The sequence below is a fragment of the Enhydra lutris genome, unplaced genomic scaffold (genome assembly GCF_002288905.1).
Source record: "Enhydra lutris kenyoni isolate GAN:26980312 unplaced genomic scaffold, ASM228890v2 scaffoldscaffold20, whole genome shotgun sequence".
NCBI lineage: Eukaryota > Metazoa > Chordata > Mammalia > Carnivora > Mustelidae > Enhydra > Enhydra lutris.
Genome location: NW_019154104.1, coordinates 33,231,907 through 33,257,603, shown reverse-complemented (window position 1 = coordinate 33,257,603; position 25,697 = coordinate 33,231,907). Strand labels below are relative to the sequence as shown.

The 25,697-nt window shown below is 61.8% G+C and overlaps 2 protein-coding genes across 3 annotated transcripts; one reads left to right on the top strand and one right to left on the bottom strand.

The window, feature by feature from the left end:
* Positions 1-2,895: 2,895 nt before the first annotated feature.
* On the top strand, positions 2,896-12,699 carry LOC111148566 (cell division cycle associated 4). Of its 2 annotated transcripts, none has more exons than XM_022505230.1 (2): positions 2,896-2,941; positions 10,156-12,699. In XM_022505230.1, the coding sequence occupies exon 2, from the start codon at positions 10,162-10,164 to the stop codon at positions 10,885-10,887; it is 726 nt and encodes a 241-aa protein (XP_022360938.1). In that variant the 5' UTR covers positions 2,896-2,941; positions 10,156-10,161; the 3' UTR covers positions 10,888-12,699. The 2 variants fall into 2 exon arrangements, with proteins under 2 accessions (XP_022360938.1, XP_022360939.1); XM_022505231.1 differs by lacking the exon at positions 2,896-2,941 and adding an exon at positions 4,787-4,829 and having other exon boundaries at positions 10,156-11,256.
* A 6,130-nt stretch (positions 12,700-18,829) lies between these two features.
* Positions 18,830-24,462, bottom strand: LOC111148502 (clathrin binding box of aftiphilin containing 1). Its single transcript, XM_022505105.1, has 7 exons — positions 24,363-24,462; positions 23,813-24,279; positions 22,520-22,650; positions 21,304-21,453; positions 21,030-21,159; positions 19,955-20,068; positions 18,830-18,997 (listed from the first exon to the last, which is right to left on the bottom strand). The coding sequence occupies exons 1-7, from the start codon at positions 24,460-24,462 to the stop codon at positions 18,830-18,832; spliced, it is 1,260 nt and encodes a 419-aa protein (XP_022360813.1).
* Positions 24,463-25,697: the final 1,235 nt, after the last annotated feature.

Below are 25,697 nucleotides of genomic sequence, written 5' to 3'. Positions count from 1 at the left end.
CTTTGGATTTTCTATACCCCAACACTGATCTTCTGGGAATAATGATCCCAGTTCCTTTCAGGGCCTCGTACCTTCTAATTCTTCTGCCTGCTTGCCTCCCAGACCTCCGCTTGATGCGGGCAGAAACCTGCCCTAATTCCTGGTCACGGGAGGCAGCTCATGATTCCGCTACGGCACCACAAGGTCACCTGTAGGTGGTTTGTGATAGGCTTCATTCAGGCGAGGGGAGTCCCTTTGAACCTTGCCCAAGGTGGTCTGGTCTCTGCCCCCGGGCCCTGACAGGGGATCCCCAGCCCCCTGGGATGTCCTGCCTGCCCTTGGTGACTGCTGTCGGGGGAGGTTAGAGGGAGCTTGGGCCATTTGGTGTGGAAGCCCTGGGCAGGGGGAACGGGGGGCCGCCTGCCCCTGCAGGACTTTGGCAGTAATAAACCACGACTGCGAGTGTGAGTTTTGGCGAGTTTAGTGAGTCTTTGTAGTGAATTATTGGTCGTGGTGGCCCCAAACTTGCAGTGGGTGTCGGAGGTGCGGGGGGGTGTCATGGGCCGTTCCTAACCTACACTCGCGCATTCAGTTTGCCGAGTACTTTGTCATGAACGGGGGTGGACTGTCATCCAGGGGTTCTTCCCACCTGTTGGGATTTCCAGCTCTACCTTCATTTTCTTAACATTTGTTTGGTTTGGAATGTCGACCTTCTGGGTCCTGGAGCAACCCTGCTTTGGTTGTGCTTTACCTTCTTTTCTGCACATCATGGGACTTTGAGTTGCTGATACTGTCTGGAAGTTTCAAGGGTGGCAGTGAGAGCCAGCAGCCTGGGATTCCTCCTTCCGGCGTCCTTTCTGGGTGCTATCGTCACGGGTTATGCCGTCCCCTTCGTTGAAAAGAGTTCCTTCTCTATTATCCAGAAACCTTTGTGTAGGGTCGCTGCTATTTCCTCCATGAGTCGTTTTAATACATTCCCATTCTCCTGATCATTAACTTTCATGAATGAAATGATTGCTGTTTTTAGAAGTCCAAAAACTCCGGTATCAGGATCACTCGTGAGCCCATTATCTGTACGTTGTTTTGGGGGGGGGTGCCTTGTTTTTTCCCTTACTTCAGGTTTCATGTCCTGGTATGTCTGCTAATTATTCTTTCTTCTTCTTCTTCTTTTTAGAGATTATTTATTTACTTGACAGAGAGAGAGAGAGACGAGAGAGGGAACACAAGCAGGAGCAGTGGGAGAATTTTTTTTTAGGATCTTATTTTTATTTATTTATTTCAGATTTATTTGTTTAACAGGGAGATAGAGAGCACAAGTAGGCAGAGCAGCAGGCAGAGGGAGAGGGAGAAGCAGGCTTCCCAGTCAAGCAGGGAGCCTGATGCGAGGCTCGATCCTGATCCACCAGGCGCCCTTAATTTTTCATTTTCTGGACATTTTGGGTGAAGGAGACTGGCGGCTCCCGAAGGCTGACGGCACACAGTATTTCTGACTTCGACCGCGCAACAGCAGGAGGCCCCATCCTGCACAGCCGGGACACACAGGGTCCTTGTCTGCCGGCTGAAGACCCTTCCTTCTTCCAGGAAAGGGCATGCTCTCCCTTCCGCTCTGAACCCGCGGAGTATCCTGCGTCCAGCTCCCACTGGTGTGCTCATCTCGCTGTCACGTGCAGACTGTCTGTGCACTAAGGAATTTTGTGTGGCGTATGGCTAGGGACGACCGTCCCCCCAGCTTTTCCACCGTTTGTCCCACGAACATTTACATTTGTGCGAGTCACAGACCGCCGTCCACCCTCGCCCAGCACTGCAGGAGCCAAGGGGCCTTTCCACTTTTCCCTACCTCCACCCCGCCTGCTCTCCAAGCCCCACTCAGCACCTGCCCCTCCTCTGCCCAGTGTCCAGTGGGCTCCTGCCTGCCCCTCCCACCGTGTCACCTTCCCCCGGCCCAGGGCTCCTCCTCTTCAGCCCCTTCCCGTTGGTGTCCGCGCGTGGGCAGCCCGCCTCGCCCGAGGGCTCCTGACGCCACTTCCCACCCGGCTGGGCCGCGGCCCTCCGGCCCTCCGCTCACGCCGCCCCAGCGAACCGAGTCGGGACTGTGCTGACGACCTCCTTCCACTGGAAACTCTTCTAGGAGACAGGGCGCCGGGGGGCTCGGCCGCTCGAGCGTCTGCCTTCAGCTCAGGTCGTGATCCCAGGACCCTGGACGGAGCCCCGCCTCGCGCTCCCTGCCGGGGGAGAGCCGGCCGCCCCCCGCCCCCCGGCCGGCCGCCCCTCAAACAAACAATCAATCCTACAGACTTCTGTGGACTTCTATGGCTTCGTCTCTTGCGTGCAAGCCGGGGACAACCCCTGTCCCGACCGCGGGCTGTCCGGGAGCTGCGGGCCCCCCCTCCCCTCCCCTGCAACCCACCGATCCGATCCCCCTCCACTCCCCTCCTAACGTCCCTGCCCCTCCCCACCAGCTCTCACTTCCACCCCCCAAAGTCCCTCTGTCCTCCCCTCCCCTCCAGCCCACCGGTCCCCCACTCCCAACTCCCCTCCTCACATCCCTCTCCCCTCCCCTTCCTTCCTCCCCCTCCAGCCCCTCCTTCCAGCGCACTGCTGCGAGGCCCCCGCGCTCTCTCCTCGCTTCCCAATCCTCTCCCGCCCCGCCCCGCCCCCTGGCCCTGCGCAGGCGCGCTGGAGCCGCGCGCGGAGACCTGGGAACGGGAGGGGGCGGGGCGGCCAGGGCGCGGGCCCCAACGGCCAACGCGGCCGCGCGGGAACCGCGCGCCAGGCCCCGCCCGCGGTTTGAACCGGAGGCCCCGCCCCCGCGCTCGGCCAATCGGCAGGCGGGGTGGCCGGCGCCGTGACGACCCTTTGTGGGCGCGGAGCGGCCCCGCCCCGCCCCGCCCCGCGCGTCCCCGCCCCTCCCTCGGCGGCGGGCGCGGGCGCGGGCGCGGGCGCAGACGGCGGCGGCGGCCAGGTAGCGCCCCGGTGCGCGCGGCGGGCTTTGTGCGGCGGCGGGCGGGCCTGGGCGTGCGGGGGCCGGGGACGCGGCGGGGGAGGGGCGCGGCGCGGGGCGGCCGGCCCGGCGGGTGCTCGGGCGGCCGGCGGGCGCCGAGTGCAGCGCACAGCGGGGCCTGGCCCCGGGCTGCCTGCGCGCTGCGGGCTCCTTGGGGCGGGGCCGCGGCTGCGGGCGGCCCCCCGCCTGCGGCCCGGGTCGGCGACGGCCCCGCCGGCCGGGGTGTGCGGCGCGGACCGGACGGCCCCGCACTGCCCCCCCGCGCCCTCCCCTGCCTTCCGCGGGGACCTGGTCTGCCTTCCGGACGCCGAGCGCGGGCTGCGCCCCGGGTGCTTCGGCGAAGCGGGGTGTAGCCGGCAGCGGACGCCTTCCACGGCGGCCCCCCGGGGCACCTTGCTCGGGCACCCGGGAGGGCCGACTTCACTCTGGCTCCGTCCCTTCCGCTGCGTCGGAGGGGAAGGTTACGGGCGCTCTGCGGTGCCCCCCGTGCCGTCCAGGCCCGGCTACCCTGCAGCGGGCCGGGGAGCCCCGGGGAGCGCACGGTGGCTGCCCTGGGTGGTCTCCCCCCGCCCGCCGGCCGTGCAGTCCAACTGCAGCTGCCCCGGGCCGCGGAGGCGGACATCGGGCAGTGCGGGCGGAGGATCCCCAGAGCTGGCCGCTGAACCGCTGAACCGCCTCCCGCGGACGTCCTGTGCCCTGCCGCCCCGACACTCCGCCGTGCGGGACCGGACCGGCGTGGCTCAGAGAAGTATCCCAGCCTCTCCCAGACGCCGGCGGCCAGCTTCGCTCCCCGTTGTCCGCAGAGCACGGTCCCCGGGAAGAGAGAGCTCCCGGGTCACAGCTTGCTGGGGGACGCCGGGTCCAAGTGGAGCGGGTCCCAGCTCTGGTCCCTCTTCTGGTGGCCCTCGCCTTGCCTGCACAGGACGTTAACTGTTGTTTAAAAAGAAGAGGAGAAAAGAAGTTCTGCTTGCACGTCCTGTGCAGGACTTCGTTTTCGAGTTCTGCCCTGTTTTACAACTGAAGCTGAAACTCAGGATGAAAAGTCGGTGATGACCTCCTTCTAGAAAGAATGCCGGTTTTATCTTGGAAAGAGGGCTACGAGGTTTTTTTCAGCTTCCTGAGGGAAGGGGTTTCCAGGCAGAGAAAGTTTGTGTATTTCATTCCAAGTGTCAGAAGTACCTGGAATGCTTTTTCAGAATTATTTTTTTAGTAATCGCTTAAGGAAAAGTTCAGACAGTGAAGAGGAGGCCGCCCCCGTGGGCTGCGGAGCACCCTTCTTGGGACTTTGGCAGCCTTGCTCTGTCTTCCCGCTTTCCTTTGATGGGGTATTTCAAAGACAGTCTGAGCGTGTGACAGGAACTGAGAGTTCGCGTTGATTTGCCTGAAAACCTGTCACGAGCATGCTTGGTGGCAGCCGACGATCGCAGTGACGGGTCAGCTCAGAGCTGAGTCCGTCTCCCGCTCTTCAAGCTCTTCTGCTGGAGTCGGTGGTGCTGGCCAGAGCCTGTGAGAGCCGCTGCAGGAAAGGGAGAGGCCGCTTGCCATGAACTGCGGGGAGTCTGCCAGGCCAGGGTCCCCTTTGTTTTGGGGGCACCCTGATGGGACAGGCACAGTGCCCTTCCCTGGCTCCACCCACCACATGGGACCCTCAGTCCTTCTGTCTTCTCCCGTTTTCTCTGTATGGTCAGCCGGTGGTCTGGAGGCTGCTGTGCTCTGACCCAGGGCTGAACACTGCATGGCCTGCTTGTCCACTGACATCAGAGGGGTTTGAGCAAAATACCATGACCCGTGAGGAGCTGATGGGACTGAACTCAGCAAGCCCTTCTGGCTGGCTGTGGAGCGGACGGAGGTGTGTAATACCTGACACTTTCTTTACCCAGAACTGCGTGGTGAGTCAGGCTCTGCAGTTAGACAGCCTGGGAAGTGGGAGGTCCTGTGTGCTGTGTTTGAAGGGTCAAGCGCCCAGGCCACTGTCCTGGGCTGCCCAAGGAGCTGTGCTTGGAGGGGTCTGTGTGCCCACTTCCGCCGCCTTCGGAACCGTCCATACTCTGTGCTGACTTTGTCCCAAATACAAATGTCTGAGGAGGGGGATCCTCATTGGCCACCGTGATCCTCCCTCAGCCTGACCCATCACCCCGACGTGGCTCTGGTGACAGCTCGTCAGCTCGTGTCATTGGATGTGCTGCCCTTGAGCTACCCCTCCTCAGGTCCTAAGTCTGCCAGCATTCTCTTATGCGGAGTGCAACAGAAATTAACAGTTGCTCAGGAACATTTGAAGGGCGTAATTAGAGTGGCTTTGAGCGCATACTTGTGCTGGCGTGCTGAAGGAGATCCAGGCACGTGGCAGCATGTGGGAGGCAATATCTAAAATGGTTCAGACTTAAACTAGTGTGGAGCCTCCCCCCACACCAACTTCTTCGTGTATTTTTCTTTATAATGAAGGTGTCACCTCATACAGTGCAGTGAGCACTTGGTAGTGGTGCAGTCCAGTGGCTCTGTGAACACCGCGTTCCTGTCGGGATAGGTGAATTTCCATCATCCTGGAGAGTTCTCGCCGACCCTGCTCCTCTGCTGGTGACATTCTGCTATTTTAGGACTTAGGTTAGCCTCACCTCTTCCAGCAGTGGATGTAAATGAAAGCCTGTGGTACCTGTTTCTTCGTTCTTGCTTCATACGAAGGCTTGTCCGTGTTGTCACACAGCTCCGTGTTTATTTTGTTGCTGGTTAGTATTCCACTGTCAGACACACCACTGTTTACCTGTTTGACTTGCTTATTTTGAATCTGAAAATAATGTTTATATCCGGAGTGGTCAGACAGGTTCATGGCAGGGAACTGGAGGATGGAGCTGGGATAATGGCTAACGTGGAGGGGAACTTACCAGCAAATGTGAAAAAATCCATAGAGAAACCTGGTGCAAGGTGAACTGATGGCGCCTTCCTAGAAAGCGGTTGATGTGTCTCACTCACGTGCCTTACAGATGCTCCTGCCTCTGCCCTGGTCGAAACTGGTAGAAAGGAGTCAAGTACTGCCAGTATCAGCATGCAGAGTCAGAAGCCAGCCTCACTGTGCATGGGGAGATCGTGAGTGGTGTGTATGCACGGAATGAGGCTCAGTCCTTGTAGTGTCTTTATAGCTGAGGGTCACCGCGAGGCTGTCGGAAGTGACGGTCAGCTCTTGCATGTCCTGGGAGATGTGGTAAGACAAGCAGAGCTGGCAGCGAGTTCTCATGCACAGAGAAGAAAGAGCCTGCTTAGGGAGATGCTAGGAAGAACCTGCGTCATAACTGGTTCTCTGTGGGGTGGCCCCTGGTGATTTTTGTCTTGCACTTTCTGATGCTCTTCCCCATTATGTACAGTAAGCTATGGAAACAAAGGCAACCGCGGGAGAAGAGCAAAGGCTGTTTATCGGAAGCAGCTGCAGCCGCAGAGTGGGCCACCTCCTGGCTTGCAGAATGACACTTGGGGACAGGCGAATGGCAGCACTGCCGACTGGAACGGGCTTTCAGGGCCCCCGATGGGGGCTGCGGGCTGGAGGAGCGAGCAGCCCTTGTGGTTTTGTGGGCAGCACGTTTGGATTTTTCTAGGAAGTGGGGACAAATATTAGGGTAGCCGTTGGTTATTGAGGCCCTGTCCCTTGGGGGTGACTGTTACAGACATCATCGACTTCTGGGGCTGTCATGGAGATAGAAGTCTGACTTCTCCTCTGTGTTAACCTTGACAATGAATGTCAGTTATTTTACTAGCAAAAATGGATTTGGGAATAACAGGTGTAAAAAATGAGTAAAAGGACACCGTTTAGAACGGCGTCAGGAGACTTGCAGGGGCAGCGCCCACACCACGCCACTCGCTGACCACTGCAGATCCACCAGGAAGACACTTCCTTTGCCCGTGGACACTGTTATCATCCCCACGGGAGAAGGGAAGGTTTCCTCCTGCCCTGGCAACAGCTCGGCCAATGAGAGGCCGTCCCGGTCCAGCCAAGGGGAGGAGTTTCAGCTCAGCCAATGGGAAGCCTCTATACTTTGAGCTTCTAGTTTAGTCCAATGGACGTTGCATTTACAGAAGTCCCCTGCGCCCTCCCCCCCCAAGCTCCGCTTCTGCGTCGCGGCCGGGACTGGGGGCGTGGTCAGCCGCGCGGCCAGTGGCTCCGTTAGTCCCGGAGCGCCGGTCGGCCGGTGAGGTGGCGGCAGCGTATTCCCGGGGGATGGGGCGGGCACGCTGCGGCAGGACCGGCCGGACCGTGGGCGGACCCAGCCGGAGCGAGCGGGGGCGGGGGTCGCTTTCCCGCGGGAGGTCGCGGGGCCTGTGGTGGGCAGTGGGCGCTGCGGGCTCCCCGTAGCTTGTCCGTCTCAGCGACGCTCCGTTACGGGCCGTGGCCGGTGGCTGCGGGGTCTGGCCGGTCCCCTGCACCGTCGGGCCCTCGCGGCGGGCGTTCGCGGCGGCCCTCCCTGCGCGTGTCCCGCCGCGGTGTGTCCCGCCGCTGCCGTGGGCTCCGCGGGCTGTGGCTGCCCCTGAGTCAGCGTCGCTGCCGGAGGCCCCCACGGACCGGCCACTCGCAGACTCGGGTGTTGGGCCTTCCGAGGACGGGGCGGCGGGGCCCGGGGGCTGCGTGCTCGGTGCAGCGTCCCGAGCCCGGGGCCGGCGGTCTCGCTGCGCCCAGTGGCTCCGGCGCTGCTGACCGCCCTGGCCACGTGGGGCTCGCGGGGGGGCGGCTCTGCGCCGTTGTGGTGCCCCTCGGGCTTCTTTATGCCGTCTGAGTGAGCTTGGTTGGGCCGCTGGTCACCCAGAGTTGGAATTTCAGATCTGGTTGAAAAAAGGTACTAAAAGACCAAGAAGCAAAGTGACTTGCCACAGAGGAGCCCTGGAGACTGACTTTCTCCCCAGCACGGGGTCTCTTCCCGTTTGACGTGATCTCATGGTGACCCTCAGTATATCCCCAGTTCTCAGCAAGGACTTTTACACGAGTATTGAAGGAAGAGGCTTCTGGAAAAGTCGCATTTGCAGCCAAAACAATTGAGTGAAATCTTTTTCACGTATTTTGGTGGTAAACCCTTTCATTTATTTATTCAGTAATAGTCCATGCCTGTGTGGCGGGTCCGGGAGAAGCGGCCGGTGGTCTCGGGCTGCAGAGTGGCGAAGTCAGACCTGTTTGCTGTTCTGGGGAAAGCCGTGGGGGAGGGAGTCCGCTCCCGCCACTGATTTCACAGATGCACAGGCCACCGCAAGGAGACCGTCTGGAGGTACGCGTGCCTCCCCGGTGTCGGCATGTGAGTCAGATGCACAGACACGCACGTCCGCTGTGCGACTCACAGCTGAGTGAGACCCTGTGTGCATACGGGGCTCTGTGCCGTCACAGCACCTGCGTGGCTTCGTGGACACACTCACCCACGTCAGACCTAGGTCATCTTAGAATGTTCCAGAAATGTAGTGTGCACCTTGTGCAACAGTTTGAGATCAGCTTTCTCACTCAGCATAATTGCCCTAAGACCCCTCCAGGTGTGGGTCTCTAGGGCATGCTGCCCTCCCGCTGTGAGGCATTGTGCGGCTGGTGCCCCACGTGTGTCAGACACTCCCTGGTGCTGGGCTGTTTCCCTGGGTCGTCAGAGCTGCTATGAACATTCTTGTGCAGGTTTTGGTATGAATGTTGGCTTTCATTTCTTTAGGATAAATGCCCCCAAAGTCCCTTAATTTTTAAAATTTCTAAAAAAGTTAAATGTATGGGGGTGAGGTCTATGACATCAAAAGGATACCCTGGGGACAGGGGCTGGCAGGAGTGAGTCCTCAGAGGGGCTTCTGGCAGGGGTGCAGAACTCTGGGGCCCTGAGTGCAGAAAGCACAGGCGCCCTCCCTGCACCCCCCCACCCCCATTCTCTGGGAGCCCCTGCAGCAGTCACAGCCACTGGACTGCTTTTTCTAAAATGGGGGGGGGGGTCTAAAAATTTGCAAATTTAAAAGATCTAACCCTCTTTATTAATAACTCAGATTAATTATTTGAAATAAGGGCACCTGGGTAGCTCAGTTAGTGAAGCGTCTGCCTTTGGCTCAGGTCATGATCTCGGGGTCCTGGGATGGGGTCACACATCGGCCTCCCTGCTCATTGGGGAGTCTGCTTCTCCCTCTACCTGCTGCTGCCGCTGTTTGTGCTAACTCTCTCTCTGTGTCAAATAAATAAAATCTCTAAAAGAAAGTTACTTGAAATAAAAACATTTAGCTACTTTATGAACTTGAGAAGAGAGAGACTTGACGCATATGATTTACCTTTGTTTTATAAGGGGTGGTCCTCACACGCTGCTGGTGGTGTGCCCTGAGAGCCGGCTCTGTAGCCCTCAGGGTGCCTGGCCAGGTGGTGCAGATACCAAGTCGGGGCCCTAGACCCTTCCTGCTCTGCTTTGTGATTCTCCAGAGATCTCTCAACCTAGAATCAGTTCAGAAGAACAGTTGCTCATATTTTGGCTTCTGAGAGCAGAGTTCTGGTGAGCCTGCTATGTGGTATGAGACCGGTGCCCACCCAGAGCCTCTAGGTGCGTCCTAACCTGCCCCGAGGTGTCTGGGCCTCCAGGTTGGAATGGTGGCTGGCCTTGGAGGCCCCACCTGTGCCCAGGGAGGCCGAGTTCCAGCTGTACTTGGAGGAAGTAGAGACACGGTTGTCCAGGGAATCAGCCCTGGTGTCGTTCCTCCCCCAGCCCTCTACAGCTGAGGGTGCTGCCAGGGCCCTGGGCTATGAAGGCTTGAGTCTTCTGGACTCAAGGGGCCCATTTCAGCAGGGCTGTGGAAGCCCTGAGGGGACAGGGGCTGCCTGTGGCTGGGACCCACCATCGTCAGCTTGGGCACAGGTGGGTGGCAGCAGGCAGGCCAGCAACTGTCCCGCTTCCCCCACACACTCCCCTTGTGGGCACCAATGCCCAGAATTTGGGTGTATCATGAGTGTGTTTCCCGTATTTGTAGCCCACTTATTTCTTCCGATGGAGATGGGGCGGGGGGCTTGGGGTGTTGTGTGGTGGTTTAGAGCTCCTCGTGAATCAGAGCCCTCCCTCCAGAAGCTGGGGCCCCATGTCCCCCGGGACCAGACTGTCCCTGTCCCAAGCCCGTCTTTGACAGTTGCAGACTGAGTCTCGGGGCAGGGTCTTCTGGGGACTCTGCAATGTGCTAAATGGCATCCTCCTTGCTTTCCACAGGGCATAATGTTTGCACGAGGGTTAAAGAGAAAAAATGCCGAGGAGCCGGAGGACGTGGAAGGCTGCCCGGCAGGTGCCCAGGCCATGCCCTCCTACAGCCTACAGCGCCAGTCACTCTTGGACATGTCCCTGGTCAAACTGCAGTTGTGCCACATGCTGGTGGAGCCCAACCTCTGCCGCTCGGTCCTTATAGCCAACACAGTGCGGCAGATCCAGGAGGAGATGACCCGGGATGGGACCTGGCGCGTGGTGGCACCACAGGCAGCAGGGCGGGCGCCGCTGGACCGCCTCGTCTCCACTGACATCCTGTGCCGCTCCGTGCGGGAGCAGGAGGGAGAGTGCCCCGCCCCTGACATGGGAGACGGCCAACCAGACCTGGTCCCGGGACTGGCCGTGGCGCCCGCGGCACAGGCACCGAGGAGCCCGCAGAGCAGCCTCTGGGAAGGGGACGGCTCTCGAGAGAGCAGAGGGGGCTTTCAGAAGTCCCTGGATCAGATCTTTGAAACGCTGGAGAGCAAAACCTCAGGTTCCGTGGAAGAGCTGTTTGCAGATGTGGACAGCTCCTACTACGACCTGGACGCCGTGCTGACGGGGATGGTGGGCAGCACCTCGTCGGGCCCCAGCAGCGGGCTCCAGGCCTTCGCCTCCACCGCCACCTCGCCTCCCAGTTCTAGCTGCAGGTCAGATCTGGGCGAGCTGGACCACGCCGTGGAGATCCTTGTGGAGACCTGAGCAGGCAGCTGTGCCCTGATGGGACACGTCATGGATGGATTCCTAAGGCATCCAGAGTGCTTGGCCTGTGATGCTCGCTGCCCTGCATCTGCTGGCTCAGCGCCTGGCTTGTCTGTGATGAGGAGAACGTTCCAGAACAGCATCTGGTTGGCCTGTCCCCTTTCTCCCCGAGGGGGCTGGGCAGTTTTTTTCCTTCAGGCTGGTTGTCTGGGCCAGTCTGACTTCCCGCTGGCCCTGGGCATCTGCCCCCTCTGTCCTGCTGCCGCTCTGTGGAGGGCTTGAGTCACCGGCTCTGTATCCAGCCTGGTTTTAACTTTAGATAGGTGAACTTTTTTAAATTAAGTTTTATATGTTTTGGGCAATATTTTGTTGTAAGATATATTTTTTAAACTTTTTATACTTTTATCTTTTTAGATTTTTTCAGCTATTTTCTTAAAAGTCTATTTTTTCTATAAACATTTTCTGCTGCTACATTAGAAACTTACAACCTAAACACTTGCAGTTGGTGTATTTCTTTTTTTAAGGTTTAAATAAGGACTTTTTTTTACAGTAAGCTTCACTCCATGTGGTGTACTTAGATCATGAATTTCCACGTGACGTTGGTGTGAACCTTCTGTCCTGTGACAGGGCACCTTGCACAGCCCCGTCTTCTGTTCTTGAGTGTCATGACCAGATCTGCTGTGCCAGCCCTGTCTTCGTTAGAGTTATGTGGGGATTTCTGAAGCTTTTATTTATGCCTATTTATATGTCTATGTTGGAGGTGAAGGTCAGATCCTGTCTACCGGAAGATCAGAAGATCACAGCCACCCCAGGTGTCTCCGGCGGTGCCTTCAGAGGATCTGACTCTCGGGGCCCCTCTTGTATAGTTTTCCCAGCACAAGGGGCCTCTCCCTGGAAGAAGCTGCCCTCCAGCATCCCTCACCACTGTAGAGGGTCCCCAGCTTGTATGAACATTAATCAAGGGAAACCTCACTAAAATGGAGTGGGGAGGCCCAAACTGGGGGCCCTCACTTTGTCCCACTGGACATCAAGGATTGTCAGTCACAGACCCAGCAGAAGAATCCTTAACAGGAAAGACTCAGTTTCGGGCCCCACCGGAAAAGGTGCACATTGCCTCCCCCACCAGGAAGTACCAGCCCCAGTGCCACAAGCCAGAGACAAGCCCTCATCACCCAGGACTCCTGCTTCTCTCCAGTGGGCTTCCATTCCAAACAGGCTTTCCAGCTTCCTCCTTTCTCCGTAATAATGCTCCTCTCGTTTGTCTGTTGGACTTGCCTGTGGTTCTGCCCTAGCACGTTGCAATCCTGTCATTACTGAATAGGACCATTTCACTGGTGAAAAGGTCAACACTAACGTGGCCACTGGGCGGGCGTGCTCGGAGGCCGCCACATGCCAGAGTGTGCGGACAGGGCACTGGACTAGAGAAGGCCCACACTTGCCCTGTGACACTGGTGCTGGGACAGAACTGAGAGGTTAAGTCTAGGATTAAATCTGGACACTTGGCCCATATGACTCCTTAATCCTGAGGGTGGTTGATGGTGGGGTTGGTGGAGCAGTGCCACTGAAGTGAACTTTGGGGTACCTGCCGTGCTCCCTGTGACCCTGCCCTGGACGCTGGGAACACCCACACCTTTCCCCCCCCCCCACAGGTTTATAAGTAAGCCTGCACTCTCTGCCAGCCCTGCCCAGCTCCTGCTTCTCCTGCTTTTTCTTCTTTACCCAGCCCTTAGCCAAAACGGTCTGTTTTCTTTACTGCATAAGACCTTTCTCTGCTATCAGCCATGTACACATTACTTAATTAAAAATTACCCAGCAAACAAAATGGATATGTGTTTGTTATCAACTACAGCGGAGCCCTCGAGCCCATCTATTTCCCTGGGTCAGTTCAGCGGGCTTCTCCGTTTCCCTTGGATGTGTCATATCGGCATTTTGTCCCCCACACTGGCTTCAACGTTCAGCCCTCGCTCCCTGCCCCAGTTCTGGGGCTGGAGGGAGGGACGGTGCCGTTGGAGGAGCCCGTGGCAGGCTGAGCCTTGCACCTCCTGCCTCCTCGGGTTCTGAGCGCCCTTTCTCGTGGGAAGTAAGGTCCACGTGCTCCAGTAAGCAAGAGCCCTGAAGCGGTGTGCAAAACCGGTGAAAGGACTGACTCCTCGTTTGGAACGGTGCCAGGAGGCCGGCGGGGCCAGCGCTCACGCCACGCCACTCGCTGACCACTGCAGATCCACCAGGAAGACACCTCCCCTGCCCATGGGCACTTACCATCCCAGCGGGAGGAAGGAAGGTTTCCTCCTGCCCTAGCAACAGCTCGGCCAATGAGAGGCCGGCCCGGCCCAGCCAATGAGAGGCCGGCCCGGCCCAGCCAATGAGAGGCCTCTATACTTTGAGCTTCGTTCACTCCAATAGACAATCCGTGCCGTGCCCCGCCCCGCTGCGGCCGCGGCCCCTGCTCCTCGCCTGCGAGGGCTGCCGGCCTCGTGCCCAGGAGAAGCGCGTGCCTCGCGGCGGCTTGGGCTGCACAGTGATGCTGCCGCAATTCGGGGCTCGCGGCCGCCGGGGAACAGGGTGGGGTGGGCGGACCGCCGCTCCAGACCGCTGCCCGCTCGGTTCCGGGCGCTCCGTCCCGGGTTCCAGGCGGACCCGATTCCCCCGCACACCTCGGAGCGAGGCCTCGGGCGGGCCGGAGGCGAGGGGCCGGCGGCCGGGGTGGGATCTGACCTGGCCGCGCCGGACTCCGCCGTCCGGGCGCCTACGTCGGCGCCGCCAGGGCCGCTGCCCTCCCCCTGCTGCCCTTCGGGCGGGGAGCTCTGCGGTTCCGCGCTCTGCGGGAGCGGCTGCAGGGCAGCGGTCTGGGCCGCGCGTGTGCAGCTCCTGCCAGTGCTCTCCGGCCCGAGGGACTTGGGGTACGCCCGCCGCCCGCCGTCTCGGCAGGTGGCTCAAAGGGCAGGCGGTGCCCCACGCCGCTGCCCCCGAGCCTGGGGGAAGGGGAAGCAGCTTGGCGGGGTGGAGCGGACGGCCGGCCAGTGAAGGATTCCGCCCCCCTCCACCCCCCGGCCTGGCAGTCCCGAAGACCACACAGCGTGGCCTCGGCGGGCTCGCGGGCTGGAGCGGGGTTCTCCCTCGGGACAGCGTGGAGGCCTGTGAGGCGGTGGCGGCTCAGACTGCTGCCGTCCTGGAGCCTGTGGCATTTGCCTTCCTCAATTCTTGGAAACGGTTTTCTTTCTCATTCCGTTCTGCTTTTGTGGCTAATTTTGTACTTGTAGGTTTGCAGTCTCTTGGGAAAAAAGCCCCCAGATGCATACACCCTGTGGGCCAGCGCCACAAAAGAGCACAAGAGCCGTCTGCTGCCGGGGTGCGGCCCCGGGCTTGCCCGACAGGGCAGTGTGGCCTCTACCTGCACAGGCCTTGTCCTCCCTGGAGCACCGCGCCTACACGGAGGCCACCATCCACACTCCCGTGCCCTCCTGGTCCCTGCTGGGCATGTGAGCGCTGCGGAACTGAGCCCAGCCGGGGAGCCGGGGTCTGAGGAAGGCCACAGCTGCTGGCCAGGCACTGGGCGCAAGGAGGTGCTGCTCCATGGTGGTTTCACCTATTGGTTGGCGATGGCCCAGGGCTGGGAGCAGGGCAGAGGCCAGGCTGTGCTTCCCACCCCTGCCCCTGCCCCTGCCCCTGGGCGGAGGTGGGGGGGGGGGGTTCTGTCCTGGAAGACAGCCTCCAGGAGGCCCCTGGCCGGGATCTTGCTCTTTCCTTCCTAGGCTACTGGCCTGAGAGCATCATCAGCACTAGGTCAGCAGAGGCAGGACAGCCCCCTCCTGGGGAGGGCAAACCAAGGAGGGGAGCCTGGGTCCACAGTGGCCCCGAGCAGCTGCTGGGCACCCAGTCCGTGACCTGTGCCCTGTTGCACCCTTGTTCTGGGGGTGCCTCTCTGCCTGCATCCCGGGATCCACCTGCCTCAGGGCCAGGGGTGGGGCAAGGCCAGGGCCTGGCCGGGTTCTACAGCCAGCACCGGCCTGCCCGAAGCCCAGGCCTCACAGTGAGGACCAGGTTGAAAGTGAGCTCCCCGCCCTGTGGCTCTGCAGTGGGGGCCCACCCGGTGGGATGGGCAAGGCTCCCGGGAGTCTGGTTGGCATGTGTGCGCATGTGCGTGCACGTGTATGTGGCTGTTGGACGAGGCACATAGAGGGTGATTTCCCGGGGGTGGCTTAGGGTTTGCTTGTGTGTTATTGGACTGCCGTTCGTGTCCCCCAAATCCACATGCTGGGACCTGACTTCAGGTGTGCTGGTGTGAGGAGGGGCCCCTGGGATGTGTCCTCGTGGTGGGCTCGGGCCCCGGTCAGAGGAGGTGGGACAGTTTGCTTCCTGGCTGCCCTGTGCCGCGCAGGCACACAGTGAACCGGAGAGGCTCGCGGGGACTCCCTGGCTCCAGCGCTGGCGAGGAGCTTGTCCGAGCCTCCTGCGTGGTGGGGCGCTGTGCCGGCGGCTGGAGGCTGCTGAGACACAGCGTCCCCTCCGGCACCCGCCCCTCCCGTGGGCCTCCCCACTCGCACCTGGTCCCCGCCATCCGAGTTTCAGAAGCCACCTGCTGCGGGAGCTTGGTGCTCCCAGCCCTGGGTTCAGCCCCAGGTCATCCTTGCAGACAGACCTGGCGGCCCGTTTTGAGGGGCTCTGATGATGGGGAAGGGTCCCACTGAGACCGTACCCACTGCCACCGTACCCACTGCCCCCCCCCAGCCATGGGGCTTGTGCCCTTGCCACAGGCCAGCCCAGGGTGGGGGGCGATGACGGTCAGGGAGGGCACTTCAGCCCCAGAGAAAGGTATTCCTGGGACACTCTAGATCCCGGAGTCGGCCCCCGCCTCTGTGCCTGCTGTCAGTGGTAGCCGGTTACAAGCAGTTTCTTTTTCCTTAAAGAAGCTTAAAGCAGGGGCGCCTGGGTGGCTCCGTGGGTTAAAGCCTCTGCCTTCGGCTCAGGTCATGATCCCGGGGTCCTGGGATCAAGTCCCGCATCGGGCTCTCCGCTCAGTGGGGAGCCTGCTTCCTCCTCTCTCTCTGCCTACTTGTGATCTCTGTCTGTCAAATAAATAAATAAAATCTTTAAAAAAAAAAAAACAGAAGAAGCTTAAAGCAGGTCTGAGATAGGGAGACATTTCACCTGTGAATACACACGAAACTTCAGGACCGCAGTCCCGTGTCGCGGTTAGAAAACGAACCCTAATTCCTTCCCACCGGCCAACACGGGGTCATACCTGTCCCCGCTGTCTTTCCCTGTGACTTTATCAGCGGGGAGGACCGGGCCCTGGCTCCCGTCTTCACCCGCTGCCCGTGCTGGCTTCTGCTGTCCCCTTGCGCTCTTCTACTTTCTCTGAACCGAAATCTCTTTCTTCCCTGCAGACAACAAGCCTTGCTCATGGTCTTCCACTGGCCTAGTTCCCAGCGCAGGCCACAGCTCTCCCTCCTGGGTGCCCCGTGTGGGCGCTGCGCTTCCTAAGTGTCCCGCCTGCGTCCTTTCCGCATCTCTGCGTCCTCCCCGCAGGGCTGGGCACTGGACGAGGCCTCCGGCCTGCAGGTGCCGGGGGCCAGACTGCGGGCAGGCGGCCCCTGCGTCTGAACCGAACCGGCCGGGCGTGCGGAGCGCTGCGTGTCCGCGCCAGGCCGGGCTCCCGCGGGGTCAGGGCGCAGGTCTGCTCCTCGGGTCTTCTTCCCACGGGTCCTGGCGCTGTCCCCGGGTCCCAGGCACTCTGTCCTGTGTCTGCTCCCTCTGTCCGTCCGTTTGCGTCCTGCTCGGATGGTTTCGTGGACCCGTGGGCGCTCACGGACTGCTCCTCTGCTGGCCGGTTTTGCCGTCAGGCCCTTCTCCAGAAGGGCTCGCGGTCGGGGTGGCGGGGCCCGCTTTGGGTGTTGACATTTTGTTCTTTTCTGTAACTTCCGAGTCTCCCACGCGTGTGCCGCTTTCCCACCAGACCCTCCCCAGCTCTACCGGCACCCTTTCATGGTCTGGGACCTGCACCATTGGGGCCATCTCTGCCTCTGCTCCTGGGGTTCTTGCACTTTCATGGTCCTGCGCTGTCTCACTGTCCGCTAAGTACCCACCAGCCGTGGGGCTGGGGCTCGGTCCCACTGCTGCTCCCAGAGGCCTCCCGTGTCTGGGGGAGCACTGGCCGGGCTCTGGACATCAGCCCGCCTTGCAGAGCTTGGCCGCCGGGTTTGTAGACCACTGGAGGCTCCCCTTACCCCCATTCTAGGTCCCTGCACCATGCCTCGGCCTGGAGTGCCCAGGGCAAGGGCCTTGCTGCCCTGTGGAGCCTCTAGAGCGGGCAGCAGGAACCCTGAGCGGGGGCGGGGGGGCTCTCACTTCTCCAGCCCACTTCTGAGAGAGGCTGGCTCTACTTGGGGATTTTCTGTCAGCCTTCCCTCCTTACAGCCCATTCTGAGCGCTCAGGGAGGACCCAGAGCTGGACAAGGGGTCCCTGGGGCCCTGCCCCTCCCGCTCTGCCCCGGGGGCACTGAGTTCAACTAATGTAGTTTCCTTGGCATCCTCAGCTCCGAGATGGCTTTGAACCCCGACTTTGTAGTGGATGGGCCGCATTCTGGCGGGCACAGTCGGAGGGGGCCAGCCAGCGTTCACTCTCCCCGTTTGGAAGGCCCCTCCTTGAGCACCTGGCCAGACACCGGACACAGCATCTGAGCCAGATTTGATGTCTGCTTGGACACGGACTGAGGGACAGGGACAGCCCTGGCCTCTGGCTTGGGGAACAGAGCTGGGGCGCTGGGCTGGCCAGAGGTCAGGAGAGGGGTCAGCCGCGGGGGAGTTCCATGTGTGTCCCAGAGGGAATCTGGGGGAGGAGGCAGAGCACAGAACAGCCTGTTTTGAGTTCTAGTCTGACTTTAACCCCAGGCTGGGAAATGATGGCACGTCCCAGCGGGTCTCTGCTGGTGGGGTCCCTGGAGACCCAGGGCAGAGGCTCCTTCTGGAGGAAGCAGGTGGTGGAACAGCAGTTTCCAGATTTTCTCCCTCTCTAGCTGAAAATGAAAAATGAGGGCAGATTTCCCAAACCTGCAGCACGAAAGAAACATGATCACCCCTTCCCATAAGCCTCAAAGACCACTGCAGCCTGGAGAGGCAGAGGCACCCTTCTCCCCGTGACGGGCGACATCTGCTGGTCACTGTGTCCCCACCGCGGTCACTGTCTGGGTCTGACTCCAGGATGGATGGAGCTGGCCTGAGGCAGGACAGGTGCTCCAGCAGAGGGACGGGGCGGGGCGGGGCAGCATCGGGCATGGGGAGCCTGCAACCGCCACGCTTCTGACAACGGTCCCCACAAAGCAGATGAGCCGGCGAGATCGCGGCCTTATCCAGGCCGTTTTATTAAATAAAATTTTACAAAAGTCAGTGTCTTCGCCAGAACCAGAAAAAGCCTGCTGGGAGTCAGAGGGGAGGGCCGGACACAGAGAGAGGCCCCCGGATGCATGCTGGTGCAGGGAAGGGCTCCCAGGGCCTTGGCGTCCCTCTGCCCTAGGTGTGACAGTAACGTGCTCGAACCCCGAGCGTGTGGACGCCTGCCTCCTGCGGACAGTCCCAGCTGACAGCCAGGCCAGCCCGGTGTGCCCCCGGTGGCCACAGGCAGCCAGGCCTGGGTCCCTCCCCGGGCGGCCGCAGGGGCCAGCAGCACCTGCACCGGGTGCGGGGCCACCAGAGCCACCTTGGTTCACGTCAGGCTGGGGCGGAGCTCCTGGGGACCCGGGGCACCCCCTTCCTACTGAGACCGGCTCTGCCGAAGGACCAGCTCTTCTAAAGGGGTCAGACCCCAAGGTGCACCAGCGGGCATGCATGGCTTCCCGCGTGGCGTCCCCAGAAACACGCCCACAGAATGGTTCTGGTTTCCAGCACCAAACCAAGCCGGTAAGAAAACGTACACTTCCTCATAAAAATACAAAGTTCTCCTGTTTTAGCAAACGTCACTATTAAACAAGGTCATTTTTAGGTTACGTGGATTGAACATCTTCTTTTTCCACGGAATTGTGACGTACTGCCCGTTTCTGGGTAAGGGGGTCTTCAGAAAGACACTGCAGGCAGCTCTGCTGCCCCCCTGTCTGCCGCCAGACGTCCCGGGGAGCTGACGGGAAAGGAAGGGCATGGCATGGTCAGCGCCACCACCAGTCCCTGAGGCTGGCTTGCTGCCCCTGCCGCTCGGGCCCGTGCGGCCTCCTCCCCTCCCACCGCCATGCGGTCAACACAGAGATGCATGGGACAGAGCAGACAGCTCTGTGGCCTCCCCCAGGGCTAAGCGGGCACCACGCTGGGAGGACGGCTGTGCCGTGTGCCCAGGGCCATGCAGGCCTCCCCATCCCTAAGTGACCCTATGACCCTGGCCTGAGGGCCTAGGTGGGGTCCCAGAACCCGTCCGGCTCGCGTCTGCAGTGTCCACGGACTTCCAGCTACCAGCTGCTGCGCACATTTCATTGTCTTGCTGATCTAAGATGGTCCCTGCCTGCACTTCTAGAAGTTCCCACCTCCTGCTCTGTGGGGTTTTCCATAGAGCAGAGGGACCAGCGTGCCTGGAGATGGCCCTGGCCCTGGCCGGATGACAGGCAGCCCACACTGCCCACACCAACCATCAGAGCACACCCTGGTGGTGGACGCCCCCCGGTGCCACTACGTTCCTGGGGCAGGGGTACAGGCAGAGCGAACCCCACCTGTGCTCCAGGTCCTGGGGAGAACAGGCCCCTCCAGACTGGGCACTGCTCCCCACAATACCTGGCCACGAGGGACAGGTGCCCCCACTCCTAGGAAACACTGTACCCTGTCCTCAGAAGAGGACACCTGCCCCTCACGTGCGCTTCTCTGCCGCTCACCCCGCCTGCCTGCTTCCCTGCAGCCCCTCCTGCAGGACCCACTGGTCGCCCATGACAGCTGCTCACATCCCAGCACCTGGTGGTGCGCTGCCTGCCCCGGACGGCAGCAGCGCTCCTTTCTCCAGAGTCTGTGGGACTCAGGGAACAGGTGTCAGCACACAGATCCGTGTGGCCAGCACAGCCGAGGCGTCTCCCAGGGGTGGGTGGGTATGACTCACCTTGGTCTGGATCCGGGCTCCGCAGGGCCGCAGAGAGAAGGCAGGCACGCCCAGGTCTTCAGACTGTTTGAGGTCAGAACATTCCAAAATGTGACCCAGGTCTCCAGAAGGGTTCTAGTGAGACAAGCCACTGTCACCCGCCAGGAAGGAAGATAAAGGACCGCTTTCTCTGCATTTGCCTTGTGAACCCAGACCCCTCCGGCACATCCTACTGTTAAACGGCAATGTGCTCATGACTCGGTGTCCACACGGTCGGGCAGCCGGCTGGTCCCCGCCCTCCGGTCACCCAGCTCACGGCCATCCCTGCCCTCCAGACCCGCAGGGCCCTCCACCTCCTCAAGTCTGCCCCCACCTCAGGGTGAGCCGTGCTCCCCAGCCTGGCTGTGCCGAGCTGGCCCACCTCCCGCCTCCTGTCCAAGCTGCCTGTCCCCTTCCCCATCCTCCTGGCTGTTTTTCTGGCACAAACACAAAGGCAGGGCGGCCTCGTCAGGCCCCTCTGGCTCCTTCCACCCCTCACGTCCCTCCCGGCTGGCCCCGGGTGACCCCTCGGCCCAGGCACAGCCATCCCAAGACCCCACCATCATGAAGGCCTGCCAGCCCCTTTTAGGTTTTCCATGTTTGAAACTTTCCATGATAGCAACAAACAGAAAAGGGTCTTTGTCGACCTGACGGCTGAAGCCTGCTCTGCGTAGTCTGCATTTTCTCTTGTAACCCCTGGCTGGCCTCTCACCGACGCCTCCCTGTGCCCGCTTTGCTGCTTCCCACCTCAAGCACAGGGGACCACCTGGTGGCTGACCTCACACCCCCGCCGCACCTGCTGCTCCTCGCAGGGCCCACTCCTCCTCCCCCCCTGCACTCCACGGGGAGCCCTGCCTGCCCCGCAAGCTGCCTCGGCCCCGTCTCACCAGCAGAGGGCGGCGCTGCACTCGGACGTCTGCCGGCCTGCCCCGACCAGACCCTGCCTGCGCTGCCTCACCCCCCCCCAGCCCCCGGCAATGCGGTCCAGGTAGGCGGCTCCCGTGGCCCCGGGGTGTGGGCAAAGTCTCCGCGGAGCCCCCAGGGGCGTCTGGCTCACCTTCTGAGCAGCATCTATTCCGAGAACAAGGAACAGGTTCTCCTGGCAGCGAGACCCGCTCCAGAGGCTGCGAGAGGCCGACGCGCCGTCTGTGCTCTGCAGGGCTCTCCAGAGTCTGCGGGACTCGGAGCTGAACAGAGACCCACTCGTGAACGGCCGAGCGGGAAGCCTTCCAGACGGACACCGAGACCTGCCCCAGGGGCTGTGAGGACAGAGTTCTCCCTTCCAGGTCGGCTTACGTGTTGCTGCCCCATGAGTACCCTGGCACTCCCACCCTCCTCCCCGGGCACCGCCCGGCTCATCGGAGCGGCCGAGCGGCTCCTCCAGGGGGCAGACCCTCCCTGAGGCCCGGTACTTTGCGGTTTTGTTCCTGATGGTCTCGGGGACCACGAGCTGCACCGGGGGCCCCAGGGACACTCGGAAACTAGGAGCAGGGCAATGCTTAGGGGATGACCACTGGGTGTCTGTCATGCACCGTCCACAGCTACAAGCCACCCCCCACCAGCCACGTGCCACCAGAGCAGCTAGTGAGGCTCCTACGAGGGAAGGGAGGGTGTGCGCAGGAGGGGCCACGCTAAGTGCCCAGAGCATTTGCAAGTCGTCTTCATGTTTTCACACCCTGAAGTCACAGCCACCTCCCGTCACACCACAGTGTCCAGCCCTGCTGGACCTGACGGCCAGGACCACCTGTGTCTCCGAGTGTCTGAGGCTCCTGCTGCCACCAGAGGCCCTTCCACCTGCCTGCTGGTCCGGGCCACACCTTGGGGAAGCGCCATATCCAGAGAGCCCTCTGGGCCACGGTGGTGACAGCCTTCCGGGGTTCAGGCCTCTGTCCCCCAGGCCCCTGCTGGGGGGGGTTCCCTGGCTTGGACCCCAGCAGTAGCCCTGCCTGGACCCAAGGCCAGAGCCCAGAAGGGCAGTCTGCAGAACTCCCTGACAAAGAGAACACGGGTCAGGAAGGCCAGCTCACCCCCTCCTCCTGTGGCCTGGGCCCCGCTGACCTCAAGCTGACCGCACCGGCCCCCCCCAACTGAGCCGCGCCTGTTCTGCCAGCGCCCAGTGAAGGCGCGTCGGAGAACGCGGCCCTCTGCGTGCCTGCGTCTGTGCTTTCCCAGACAACGAGCCCCGGGGACCACCGGCCTTGCTGGCAGCAGCAGATGCGCTCAGGCTGGCTGGCCCTGTGGGTTCAGACTGTCCCTCGGGGGCACTGGTATGTTTCTCTGTGGCTGAGGATCAGGGAGTCCAGTCCCCCCGGACCAGCACTCGCACGGAGACACCAGGAGCTGGCGCCCCTGGTCTCCCTTGCTCCAGGTGAACACGCTCTGAGGGCGACCGTGGCCAGAGCATCGACCCATGCCGCCCGGTCCTTCCGTGAGGACCCCACGACACCAAGGTTGTGGGGTCTTAGGGACAGACAGGCTCTCTCTAAAAGGCCACTTGGCCAACCGAAGTACAAACTCAGACTTGCTCTAAGAACCCAAGTTCATTACCACAGCTGCCGTCCAGATTCCCAGCCGGGCGCTTCTAAGATGTGGTTCAAGGGGGAGATGCCCTCAGTTGCCTGGGGGACTGGTGTGTCCTGAAAAACAAACGGGAACACATCCTCGGAGCTGTGTGGAGGCTGGAGGAAGAGAGAAATGCACGTCAGGTCACCTCGCTGCCGGCAAGGGGCAGAGGACACGTGCAGACGATCGCGCCCTCACAGCTGCTGTAGCGTGGCTCACTCGCTCCCCGAAATCTCTGCTCTGCACGCTCCGATGGGAAGCCCAGAGCGTGGCAGGTAGGCTTCGGGCACGGCACTCATAAGCTTTGTCGGGGACACACGAGAGAGCGGCACCTGATAAAAACATTAGCGTTTCCCGTGTGTCAGCCGGCTGGGAAGGCTATCCACACGGCAGCCAAGGAGGCCTTTCCTGGGCGGACACCTGAGGTCGGAAGGTCGGGAGTTAGTGTGAAGTGCCGGAGTGAGGGCTGTCCGAAGCCTGGCAGGACGTGACAGAAGCGCAAACCAGGAGGGAGGGCGCGAGCCCCGAGAGCTGCTGGAGGCATGCGTGTGTGCGGCATATATGCACGTCAGTGTGGGGCTATTTTCTGTCGTCACCTAGTGTCTCTTGCACGTTCACATCATGGTCAGATTGTTCCCAGATCTGTTACTCCCACAGTCCTGTTTTCACAACAAGCGCACTCGCAGCGCGGACGGTGTGGAGAGCGCCTCCCGCCAGGGGTCCAGGGCACACAGACGGGTTCAGGAAGCAAACGTTCATCCCCAGAACCAGTGAACCCTTTCCTCTCATCCCTTCCTCTGACTCCTTCTGTTCTCATGGTGTTTGGGGGCTTGGGGGTGAGCCCTTGGGAAGAGACGGCAGAGAAACAGGAGCAAGGGGAGGAAGAGGAAGGAGAGAGGCATCAGATGCGTCACTGCGTGTCTGTGCAAGAGGCGGTCGGGCCAAGAAGGGCGGTGCGGAGACGATGGGGACGGGGCCGGACTCTCCTGGCCAACTCCAGTGCCCGGTTGTCACACACAGGCTGGAAGGGACTCTACAGGGTGAGGCTTTCTGAGTAAGGAGGGTGACAATTTGGACCAAAAGCTCCTTCCCAGTGTGCCCTGAAGGGAGCAGAGAAAGTGGGCTGGCGCAGGGAGCGCCGGGCACACCAGCACCCGCTCCTGAGTGGCCCCCCGGAGTGGTCCAGCCTCCCTCCCTGGCTCACGAGGGCAGGACAGCCAGCCGCACAGGCCGGACCGGGGCCAGGACAGAAGCAGACCCCCTCCCGGGCCAGCCCACCGAAGCGGAGGTCCGCTGCAGAAATACCTCACGAGGTGCGCTGCCCGCGGCTCCTGACACCCCAGCACCGCGCTCCTTTTGGGTAGAAGCCACTGTCTGCCGCTGAGGACGCGGGGGTCTCTCCGGGCGCTCAAAGTTTGGGGAGAACTGCTCAGACTGGACCGAAGCGTCCCGAAAGCCTTCAAACTCCCCCCAGGCGCTGCCGGGCTCCGCTGGGTCCGGGCCTCCAGCCGGGCAGGGAGAAGGGCCCTCGCGCGCCCAGGAGAGGCGCTCCCCGGAGAGCCGCTGCGCGCCTGCCCCTGCCCGCCCCCCGGGCGCCCTGCTCGCGCCGCGCTCTTCAGAAGCGGGGCGCAGGGAGACGTCGCCTGCTCCCGCGGCGGGGTCGCTCGGGCTCCCGCGGGGAGGGGGCGCCTGGCCGGGCGCGGCGCCCCGCTGCCGCTGGCCCTGCATGTCGGAGCCGCCCGGGGCTGCACGGGGCGCGGGCGCGGGGCTGAGAGCAGCCCGGGGCGGGGGTCCCCGCGAGGGCCCGGCCTGCGCCCCGGGCCGGCACCCACCGCGGCTCGCTGGAGCAGCGCGCGCCGCAGTCCCCACGCCCGCCCGTTGCCCGGCAACGGAGCGCGCCGGCCCCCGCGTCCTGAGTCCGGCGCCATGACGTCAGCGCGCCGGCCCGCCCCGCCGTGCGCCTGCGTGCCCCTCCGCCGCACCCCCACCCTCGGCCCTCGCCCTCCGGCTCCTGCGAGGCTGGTCCCGGTTTTCTGGGAGCCCCGACAGTCCTCCCCGCTGCCACCCGCTGCCCCCGTCCCCCGGGGCAAGGCCACTGCCCGGCCCGCCCCCAGCTCGCTCCCGGCCCCCGCGGACCCTTCCCCGTGCGCCCCTAGCCGGCCCGCCGATCCCCCGGGAGGCGTGCGCCGGACTCCAGCGCCGCAGAAGTGCCGGCAACCCCGGTCCGCACCCCGGTCCCGGCCCCTCCGTGCTCCCACCCCTCCACCCTGTGACCTCCTCGGGCCCCGTCCTGTGGGCACGAATCACCCGCTCTCCTTGGTCCCCGCCAGCCCAGCTACCGAAAATCTTAATTTTGAGAATTACCAGATGAGATCATCCCTGACCCCTGACTCCTGTCCCTCCTGTGCTTCCTGAGGGTACATCGGCCGGCACCACAGTGCGCAAGCAATGCAGTCTGACTGCCCAGCTCTGGGCGGACACCTGGGTGACCCTGCGGGGAGGACGCCGCCTCTCCCGCCTGGATGTCCTCCCAGGGACAGTGTCAGCGCTCGGACCCCCTCCTCCGTTGTGCCTGCTGTCCTCCTAGTCCAGGGAGCAGGAAACGGGTAGAAGCGTTGTCCTCGTGTACAGGTGGGGAAACTGAGGCCCAGGCCCAAAAGGCCCCAGTGAGAAGTGTTGCTGGGGCTGGAGCCAGCTCTGGGAGCTCCGCAGTTCCCCACAGCCAGTCTGGGCCTCAGCAGACAATGGCGCTGTGACCTTCAGGGTGCAGGTGGGCTGACCTGTCCTACTAGCTGTGGTGGCTGAGTAATGCCGCCCAGAAACGGCCACATCCTGTCCCCAGAACCTGTGAATATGGGACCCTATGTGGTCCTACGAGGCATTTTACAGACATGATTAAGGCTTTTGGGGTGGGGACGAAGTCCTGGGTTATGCGGTTGAGCCTGATGCCCTGAGGAGGAGGAAGCAGGGGGTCAGGGTCTGGGGAGCCGGAGAGACTGAACCAGAGGCCCGTGATGCGGGGCTCCCAACAAAGGGATGCAGGACCCCCCAAGAACTTGAAAAGGGCAAGGACGTACACCTGGCCAGAAGCCCCGGAAGGAATAGAGCCCCCGACGCCAGGAACCACAAGGGAATGGGCGCGCTGGGGCCAGCCGCTGTGCGG